At 37.0% G+C, this 11222-nt stretch overlaps 1 protein-coding gene across 1 annotated transcript in view; it reads left to right on the forward strand.

The window, feature by feature from the left end:
• LOC129779428 (putative uncharacterized protein DDB_G0279653) overlaps positions 1-8631 on the forward strand; it is a 202902-nt gene extending 194271 nt beyond the window's left edge. The window contains exon 10 of the mRNA XM_055786905.1: positions 738-8631. Within this exon, the coding sequence (XP_055642880.1) occupies positions 738-1042 (305 nt within the window). The 3' untranslated portion in view covers positions 1043-8631. The remainder of the gene's footprint in view (positions 1-737) is intronic.
• The last annotated feature ends 2591 nt before the right edge of the window (positions 8632-11222 follow it).

The following is an 11222-nucleotide window of genomic DNA, read 5'->3' on the forward strand; positions in this document are numbered from 1 at the left end:
GAAAAAAACCTATCAATTTTATTCTTTACATAGTTTATTTGCTTAACACGTTGAGTCCCACGGTTTTATAGTAACTCTATGGAAATTTCTAAAGGTGTTACGGCCAACGTTTCTTATCGTAGTGGAAGGATTTTTTGTTCGAAAGGGAATGCTTATAAGCTTATATGCTTATATTAGTTACCTTTATTGTCATATGTTATACTGTCAGTCACCGGTGACTGAAGCAGCCTGAGCGAAAACTCGGTGTCAGTCACCGGTGACTGACGTGGCAGTCAACGTGTTAACTATTTCTACTGTATATGGTTTAGCCAGAGCTAACGTAGCTTGGGGATATTCTCTATTAATTTGTGTAATGGGAATCAAAACCCATCCATCAATTGAAATGATATTAACGTTCAAAATCTTCAATTTGTCAACCCGAAACATACAAATAGGGCAGAACAGTCAATAATTAACAACAAATTTCGTACACGTCGAACATTACATGACACTTCGGAAGAGATAGGTATGTCGATACGAAATAAACGGAAAATCACTGAGGTTACCTTGGTTAGAATTCATCGAAATTCTCACATAATAATAATAAATCTAACTCCCGAATAATTCATTACATAGCATTTTCTTTCTCTCTCTTTTTCTCCACACGCTGCTAACTGACAACTACTAACAAACTTCCGCCCATCTACTAACAATCATCCCAAATAACAACCGTACTCGTTACAACCCTCGGCCACCAGTTAATTCGCCCGAAAGTCTGGTCCGCTATCGATTGCTCTCGGAACCGGAAATTGTGAATCTGCTCACTTCCACCGGTGCCACGCAGGAGGAGCAGCGGCGGTACTCATCACCACCGTCGTCTCCCCAGCTGGACGACGAGGACGACGACGACTGTCCCCAATCGGCGAGGAACCCGCATCGGGACGAACCATCGAAGCATCATTCCTTCGAGTGTCCCTTGCCATCATCTCCTACCCAACAGCAGCGTAATTCTGCCACCACAGGTGCCACTGCAGCAACTGCCAACGGTCTGGTGCAAGCGTAATGGTGCAGGACTTAGGGTTTCCACCAAACTCTTGGATCGTTCGTTGCTTTTTCGATGGGTCTTTCGAAATCTCCGATATAGCATTTTGTATTTTGAGATTCGTCTTTTTTTTTCGAACCATGTTCCTAAACCAGACGGAAAACCCTCTTTGTTTCATTGTACCGTTAAATTTTGAATAGCTTGCTACTAGACGACCAATAAAAGAATGTTTGCATCCTCTGGGTGGTGCCTGCGGGGGGGATGATGGAAGTCTGCTTTCGTCATCCGATTATCACGCGAAAAGAAATCCGTTCAATAAAGCCAAAAACACTAACACTCTACACATACATAGACACATTAACAACAATGCATCCGGTACCATTTATACATATAGACATTTATATATCTACCCACGTCATCCATGCGGACGTAGCGATGTGATTCTAATCAAACTTTTAACAGTAGTTGACACAGCTAACAATTGAGAGGACCTTTTTTGTATGATATAACAAATATAGAGGATAGTTATTACTGAACAAGGTGTATTACAATCTGTGACGCAACAAACAAAGTAAAATAACAAATGAGAAAAAAAAACTGTAATCAGTAGTAGTTGTACGTTTCGAACTGCGCGGTTAGATTTGGAAGTGTACCAATAAAAATGTGACTTCAATTATGAAAACAAAAACTATGCTCGATGAAAATGCTGTTGTTATTTCTATTTTGTTGATTTTTAAGTTTTTGAGTGGTATTTTTTATAAACGATATGACCATCTAGCAATATGATTGAATTTCCGCAGGCGGTTGTGAATTCTTTTTAAAACTTCTTACTTGACTTTTGTGTAGACAGCAGTAGCGTTTCGAGTTGACAGGTGTCAAGATGTGAATGGTGTCGCAAATCTATTCACCAACTCGAAGGAAAAAAGCCGGGCGAAGGATGTAATGCGCATTGCTCTGCCGTGATCTCGCAAAGTGACACAAGCGTCAAAATTGACATTTTACTTTTTATTTTATAGATCGATAAAGAATACCAAATCTTTTCAAACGACTGCAAAGTTTTACAGAAATGTGAAAAATGACCCTGTAAAATCATGAAAACGGAATAGCGCAAGCCCCATTTCCCTTATGATGTGATGTAATTTGATTGTGATGCGATGTGATTTTTTTGGTCTGTTCTGATGGCATAGAATGAACGAGCAGGAACAACAAATTTCACCTAGCATGTTCCGTGATGGACTTTTAGCATAATGAGAGTCATATGCATTCTTTCTTGTAAAAGAAAACTTTTCCGAAAAGCTCGTCATGCCAATTATTGACTACGTCTTTGATTTCTATATAGGGGGTAATTCTACGAGAAATGTAACGTTTATTAAGAGTTTTCAAATGCATATTACGCAGAATCGTTCTTACTATATATGTTAGATTATATACCATTAGACGGCAAATTTATCCAGCATTTTTTTCGTCTAAGACATCAACGGTGGAAATAATAAAAGAAGTGAGCAATTTAACAAATAAAAGAGGTATGTTTTGCGAGTGGATGCGATGGTAAATCATGTATCATGCATTCTTTCTTCCAACTTCGTTCCCATGAATGTTGTATGTAACACAAAATTGCGTGCAATAATTCATTCTATCTAACAAATCAGTAAAATCAGTTAAAGTAATCAGATACAAGATTTCATTCATCATTCAAACTTCATGCAAGATTTCATCAAAGCATCGAGGAAACTGTCATCCATACAGTGATCATTCATTAATTAGGAGGATGCAGCGATTATCATGCGAAGACTTATTAAGATCGGCATTACATCGCATGACAAAAATGAAACGGAATGAAATATTAATATTCTTCATGACACATATTCATAATTCTCAATGACTCAATTCCTTCTATGATAGATTGAGCAGTAGAACCAATACGACTTGATTGTGATAGTCTGCAAACGAACATTATTTCACCGAAAAAGCTATTGCTCCCGATGCCTAATAACAAGAATGAGACAATGGAAAGGAATCACAATACCATAGCTATCCATTAAAAATAAAGCAACTTCATGATTCCATGTGTATTTTACCTCAAAATGTCACGAAATCGTGTGTATTTTCAACTTGTTTTTTCGTTCCTTCCCCATAAATTTCATATTCAGTGTAATCAATGACGATTTTTTTTGTTTACCGATTCACATATACTTCATCTACCATTCCACCCTGTTATGTGTCCCACTGATATTCATTAATCATTTTCAGTTAGACAGTTCAACTTCTGCCAGAAGCTTATTGACTTTGTTTATTTGTTTATTTGTTTATTTGTTTATTGGCTTATTTCTTTATTTGTTGCAAACCGTTTGAAGGTTATGAGTACATACAATAACCGGCCCTTTCCAGGGCTACTGTTTAGAGTTTCAAAAGAGTTGAACTAACAGATTTCTGAACAATTAAAAGAATTACAATGAAAATAACCAAGTGTTCTGAACAATCACAGTCCTACGTCAAACTTCCGTCCGTGCTGTGCGTTAGTCAAATATTTAAATTCATAAACTCATCTTGGAAGAAAAAAAATCCTAGATTGAAGTGTGTTGTTGTTCTCACATATTGCACATAACGATTGTAACTAAATAGTTAAAACTCATTAATTAGTGTCCAGGAATCAGGAATGTTCAGGAATCAAGGGACAAAGCTTCTGGACGATGTTTATTTGCCTCACCTGCTCAGTTTCTCTTTCGGATAGATTGAAGCTGAGTGTTGATTGGATTGTTAATGTCGGATTTGGCGAACAGCTGCACTTTTCCAAATTATCCATCGAAACGCATCTTATAGCAAAACTCAAAACATCCTCGCGTGAGCTGTATATGCTTCACATCAGATAATTTCGGACGGCATTTTCTTATTTAACACGGATGTTTTCAATAGCATTTTGGATTGGAAAGAATTGGTGCTGTCCATAATTGTTACAATCGAGTTCTCAACTATGTTAGTCTGCTCGACGCATGCTACAAAGTCGGAAAATGTGTAGAACCTTCTCCCTGGTGCTTCCTCGTGCTCCGCTCAACGGCGGCATTTTGGAGAAAATAATTGGTAACACATTCTCGCACACTTTGATGGATGAACGCCAATCGGTTGTGGAAACAGCGATTAAAATTTGCTGTTTCCGCAACAAACTGACGGTGGTAACATAGCTTAAAAAAACTGCATTTTTTCAAAAATCAAGCCGATGGCAATGTTTTTCCATCAATTCTACACAATTTGTACAGATCAGATTTTCGTAATGTACGCGTATGCTGATTATTAGGGTGGCAATGGATGTATGGAAAAAATTTCATCATCGAATTTCAAAAACCGACCATCTACATTTTGTTTATTGGCCCAAAAAATGATCTGTGCCAAGTTTCAGCTCAATTGGACATGATTCGAATTTCAGGAACCGACCATGTACATTTTGTTTATTTGTCCAAAAAAATGACTTGTGCAAAATTTCAGCTCAATCGGTCATGATTTAGGGGTGCCTCAAGACACTCAAAATTTTGATTTTTGGCCACTCAGGCTAAGTCCCAAAAAGTCGCTGTTCGATAATTATTCTTCTTTTGAGCAATCTTCCACAGTAGTTTTTCGACCCACTTCAGGTCGCTTTTAGCGAGGTGCCCAATTTGCATTTTTTGACATCTTTGTACTCGGAAAAGTGCTGCTCTGCAAGTGTATGTTCCATTGAAGTATTGAAGATAATAATCTAACGGGACCAGGTGTAGAGAATACGGCTGGGACGATAGCGTTTTTTAGTTAAAATTTTCTATTACGTCCTTCGCGCGTTTAACCCTTTGTAAGGATGTGCCAACTATATTGTCACCCACGAAAAATATTTTACTCGCTGCACTTAGAATATTATTTCAATATTTTACTTAACCAAAAACTTCTAAAGGTATCTCACAATACTTCAGTTTTTTTGGTTGCTAAAAATGAACGATATAAATTCGGGAATAATTTTTATGTAACAAAACCACGACTTTAGAGCGCTCGTAGAAAATTCTGTTTAAATTCGCTGAAAATGCAACAAGTTGATCAGTTTTTCACTGGAAACATAACATTTTCATTTTTCCTGTGTAAGTCTTTATAAAAACATGTTTTCTCGTTGCACTAGAAATATTGTTTTGAAAATTTTGCATAACCAAAGATGCAATAAAGTGATTTTACAAGGCAGCGATAAACAATCACAATTTTGACGTAGGACTACGTCTTTCATTTCTATACTGGAGTGTAAGTTCAAAGTTTTGAAAACGAAAGCGTTACGCTGGAGAACGAAATTTTGAGCGTTAATAGCTCCTAAACAACTGAATGAAATGGTATGATAAACCCTTCATTCGAAAGATAAAATGTCTACGCGTTCTAAATGTCTATGCTTCGTGCTCCCGTGGCCGAGTGGTTAGCGTCATAACTAACATGCCGGGTGTTCGGGTTCGATTCCCGTTCTGTTCGGGGGAATTTTTCGTCAAAGAAATTTCCTCCGACTTGATCACGCGTATTCTAGAGCTTGCCACTCAGAATGCATTCAAGGCGTGTTATTTGGCATAGAAATCTCAACTAAGTACTAATAAAAATGACGCAAGTAATACTACGTTGAGACGGCGAAGTTCCTCTAGGAACGTTAGTGCCATTGAAGAAGAAGAAGAAGCGTTCTATGCTTGTTACTTTTGACGTAGAACTACGTCTTTCATTAAGGGTGCCAAATCAGAAAACAGGTCACGTTTTTATGAAATAATGTTAACGTTAATAACTATTTTTGACGCAAACGGATTTTGGCGATTTATATTCCAAACGAATTGGAAATTGCCTAAGATTTGTTTGATATGCTATACTTTACAATCCCATAGTCTGTATATGGTTTAAATTGATGAAAATTGGAAGCATTCCCATTTCCTCATACATTTGTTCTGTCCATTTGTCCATTTCCGAACAGAGCTGTCAATAACGAGCAACTTATCGACGAGCAACGAAGGGGAAATCGTAAGATATGAAGTCTCCGTGAAAAAAGGAAAAGAAGAAGAACGAAGGGGAATATTTGCCTAGAGTATAAATAGTGAATCTCGCTGAGACAAATTTTAATCTTTGTGAGGAAATCGATTGAACAACATCGTTGCTGGGTGACCTCGACGGCGAGGGATCGAATGCCTTTCTCAAGGCAATAGGGTGGAGGAGTAATATTATGGATTAAGCAAAGTTTTCCAAGGATCTTTCTGAAGGTTAGAGACGAATGAACTGAAGAAGTTTAAAGTCTCGAGCAAAGAAGGACGGCAAACTTTCAGTATCGTTCTGTATTCAAAGCAATGAATATCGCTTGTTCTTCTTGGTTTTGCGTCATCACATGTCTTCGTTTCGGATTGAGCTCTGGACGCGACCAAATTTTCACGACTCACTCGCTGATGTCTCTGGCATTGCAATCATTGCATCAAACTGACGCCATTGTATTAAGGTTCTGAGCAACACAATTGTGTGGGCAATCATCAAGCTAGGCTATCGTCAGCTCACCAAGAATTAAATGTTCTGGAATTTTGTCAGTGATTTGGCTTCGCATGACGGTAGGAAAACTCTCCGCAAAGGATGACAGCTGATCTAATCTATTGTGGAAATATTAACAGAAAGGGCTTCTGTTGAGAAGAGCGCAAAACGGAGATAAGTGTGTGTATATTTAGTTGCTTCAAGCCATCGATGTATGGATATTTGTATGCGTACGTGCGTGCTTCCCCATCCCCACCCCATTTTCTCTGCTCCCGTGTGCATTAGCCCTGTAACGATGCAAAAATCACCTATATTTTTTGTGCTATGATTGACGATTATTTGGATTATTTGATTGACGGGCAAATTATGCAGTCGTAATGATAAATATAAACAAGGAGAAGAGATAGTAATGAATCTCTGCTGAGGCAAATATTCAGCCTTTTTCCAAGCAATTAACATTATTTGTTTTCTGTCATCAATGCATTGAAGTGACGCTATGGTGAAGCAGGTGTTAAGGTTGTGCACCAAAAAATTATTTGGCGAATACCAAGTTATTCAATAAGTTATATTAAGTTTTTATTTGGGCTCGCGTGCCAGTCGCAAAACTGCTTTCAACTAGGATTGCATTTGCGCTAATCTTGATCATAATGAAGCACTGGTATTTTTTCGAGGTTATTGATATTGACAGATAGAGTTTATTCCGTTTATTTAGTCACCAAGAGAATAAATGTCGTTCTGAAATTTTGTATATGATTTCCGCTTGCTAGTAGCAAAACTTTCTCCACTAAGGATGACAGCTGCGCTTATCTCGAGCATGTATTGTTCTGCGAGCACAACAATGAATCATCAAACAATTACCGTCAAATGATTCTACAATGAAAAAAAACATTTCAGGGCGACCAAACTGGTAGAATGGTTATTTAAAAATTTTTGTAGCATCAAAAATAATATCCGCAGTTATAAACAAGCGCTTCGAATTAAACTACAGTGTAGTTCTACGTCAACAATGCGGTCGTGTCTTGAACACAACCTCCTATAATTTTTTTCATTACACTCAAAAAAATTACAAAACTGACAGATTATAATTGCTGAAACTGCTGAACCATCGGAACATTTATTGTGTCAATGCAGTGCAATTGATTCAGCGGAGACTGCGGATTCTTGGAAAGGGCATTCTTATGCCTAATGAGATTTTGAAAGGAAGTGGAACTTTTGAAAGGAAATCATATCTTCATAGGGGGAGGTGCAGAGTCCTATCCTAATTCCCTGAGTGATGGAATGAACTGAGAGTGTATATATGGGCATTGAATGCGTTTTCTCATGTCTGAAGTTCAAAGATGTCGTTTTTGCACTTTTGCTGGTGGTAATGCACAGAAAATAATATGCAAAGTGCGGTCAACCAGGAATGTCAGATCTTTGCTATACCCGTAAGTTCTTTTTAGTTCCGGTAATGCTCTGCAAATGGTGGGATCAGAGGAACAATATGGATGCCATATTCTTCCAATAATTCTTCTAAATAGAGCATTTATTTTCCCTAAAAGACCCATTTTTAAGTTATGTTTATATACCATGACATAACCTTGATAAGATCATATCATGGGTTACTCATTATACCTAGTTGGCTAGGGCCGAGGTGGCTTGTTCCGTATCAAGAAGTTGTCTCCATTCAACGCTGTTTTGAGCTGCCAGAATCCCAGTCCGGTCCGGTGTAGATATCTCATGTTTTCGAAGCGAACGACGATCGCAATTCACCATTCAAACTCTTTACGGTACATAACATGCTACAGTAAAATGCTCTGTAACCCTACTTGACGCAAGCTTTTACGTTGCTGAGCATAGTTGCCAGTTACATTTATCGAATTAATTATGAACTAACTCTCGTTATTTGTGAATCCACATTTTAGATAAATTTAGATTGTCGCTCATGAAATAATTTCTTCAACACATTTTCGTCATATTCAATTTCTATTCTAATCAATTGTAATATCCGAAATGATGAATTATGCTTTTGTTTTTCACCACACCATCCTTCTTGGTTCTTTTCCCTACACCATGGTGTTTGCAAATGTGTGTATTTATTGCATTTTTTCTTTTCTTTCTTTTTTTGTAACTATTTGTAATTACAGGTGAATCAACGTATCTTTGACTAGATCTCGGTTAGAATGTTTAGTTCCTTCTTCCTGTATAGTAACGTTTCTGTGTGTTGTTAGCGTACTGTAAATTTGTTTGTAAATCCATAAGCACCGAATCGCACTGCACCGCACCTGAACAGCATTTATGTTTTGCACATTTAGCGCACATCACTACCAATACATTATATCCAAACACCGTATTAATGCCAATCTCCCATTGTGTGCCGCGTTGCACACGTTTGTAAATATCGATCGAACAGAGCAATATGTACAGATTACTCGGCTCTGAACTAAACCCAATCGACAGTGCGAAGACGACAACCGTTCGTAATACACGACTCCCGGCGGCCAGCGGAATCGCAGAACCAAGCAAATACTTCATCACCCAAACTTCACTCATCACACCACCAATAACAACGCATCCTAATTCAGGCTTTATCAATAACCAACCAAATAAACCAAAACCTCACTTACACATACGAGCACAAACAGGAGATGAAACGCACACAACACATACAGTTATTGGTTCCAGTGTTTTTTTTTTGAATTTTTATATTGCTTCATGAGAAATCGCAATCAGCGCTGCTTTTACATCCCTATACAAGTATGTTGGCTATAAACATGTAAATATATTTTTAGTGAATAGACAGAATTATATGTATTATCAATAATACAACACCTAAACGGCAATGCCAGTGAGGCTTTAAAATATAACCCATCTATGATTAAAATGTTTGTAGAAACATACAGTTCTTAGTTCCGTATTCTATTATACTCTACTTCCGCGTGATAACGAGAGGAGTTTTGTTTTGTGTAAACCAAATGGCTGTGGAAATAATTCTTAGTTCACAAATTGTCATACTTTTATTCACCTATAGTGTGTAGGTAGCTAGGCTATACGACGTTACATAAGGCTATGTTCTCTAGGCTTACACAATCCCCCCAGTATAGAGGAAGGACACCCTATCACCCGAACCCATTTTTAGACTAGGAACAATCGCGTACTGAAGGCTATGTCTTCCATAAATGTGTACACCGAATAGGATAGAGTCATATGGAAGCTTTATGAATTGTACTCTCATGTGTCAAACTACTGTTTAAGAAAGGGACAAGTTGTCGAATCTATCAAGTACAAACCACGCATCGACTGTTTTGTAGTTGTCCTTCTAAGGATCCCGCTTGGATTCGAATTTCTGATTGGCGCCGATATGCGCCTTCCGGTTAGAGATTATGCATTGAGATAAGTTTCCTAGAAAATAATCTGGTTGATCTCCTTAGCCAAGAGTACATATTTTATTGCTTTTTTATTTTTTCGTTAGTTATCGATCGTAATCTTATTTCCAACATTTCTGTTCAAATGAACGCGCGTTGCGCGAGTTAAACCAATGCTATGAGTTCGGCTTATCTTCTATCTACGGAAGCTAAGTTTTCCGTTTATCATTTATCAAAATTCGAAACCAGTTTTTATTCGCAGTCCATATTCGTAGAATTAGCTTTTGAGGTAGACAGTGAAAAGCGAATTTTGTCCCCGTTTTCGATAGCTAAGAACATTCAGAGACTATACACAAAAACTCTCGCGTACCCAGTGAATTTTTGGATAAAATTATTGGAACCATTGTTCGTTCGTTCTATTTTCAGTCGATGATATACTATGAAAACAAAATCATGCAATAAACCAATAATTAAAAGCAAGATAAATATATTTCTGTTATATATCACAAACCCATGTTCTGTCGTTCGCTTTCTTTTACTTCCAGAGAAATGCTGCTGTCCAAGTAAACAAATAAAAATGGTAAGTAATACCCTAAGAGCATTTTAAAGCAGAATCTCTGTATGATAGTGACTATGCAAAATTTAAATTTCAGTCTAAAGTACAAATCCACGCCGAATTAACCGAAAAATATCCGATTCTGAACCAACTTTTTCCGTTTTTTTTGTCAATCATAACTCGAAAACAAGCTGTGTGATTATTAGATAAAACTGTTGTAAAGTCAATCAACTTTATAGAAAAAATCAATTCGCTCTTTGAAAAGAACTCATTTCGAAAAATTAGGTCATTAAAAAAATAACCTCTTACATTTTTTTTTGTTTATTTTTACTGTATAATACTGAAATCGTTGCTTTTTAAAGAAAAGTAATACAGAAAGAATATACAGTAACGTCTCGATTATATCACGCTCAAAAAATATTTTCGCGTAATATAATGGAAACGTGATACATTTGAAATAGTTTTTTGTAATGAAAAAATCTGTGTTGTATCTCCAATATACATAATTTAAACGCTTTTTTCCCTGTGACATGAAAAATATATAGAAATTCATTTATTGCATGATTTATCACATGAGTTGTAATACAACATTTTATTACACAATGCAACATAATATTAGGCTGTCAAAAAAGTCCTGCGGTATTTCCGCGAGGTGTCGTTGTAAGCGCGTAGTTCTAGTTGTATTCATTGTATCGAGTCATACTATAGCTTGTTGGAAAGGTATTTTTGCGCTATAATATAGTCCTTGACAGTTTGTTTGGTTAAGTCGTTCGTGAGTTATAGTGTCGCAAATATGGAGCAAAATAAAGAG

The sequence above is a fragment of the Toxorhynchites rutilus genome, chromosome 3 (assembly GCF_029784135.1).
Source record: "Toxorhynchites rutilus septentrionalis strain SRP chromosome 3, ASM2978413v1, whole genome shotgun sequence".
Lineage (NCBI taxonomy): Eukaryota > Metazoa > Arthropoda > Insecta > Diptera > Culicidae > Toxorhynchites > Toxorhynchites rutilus.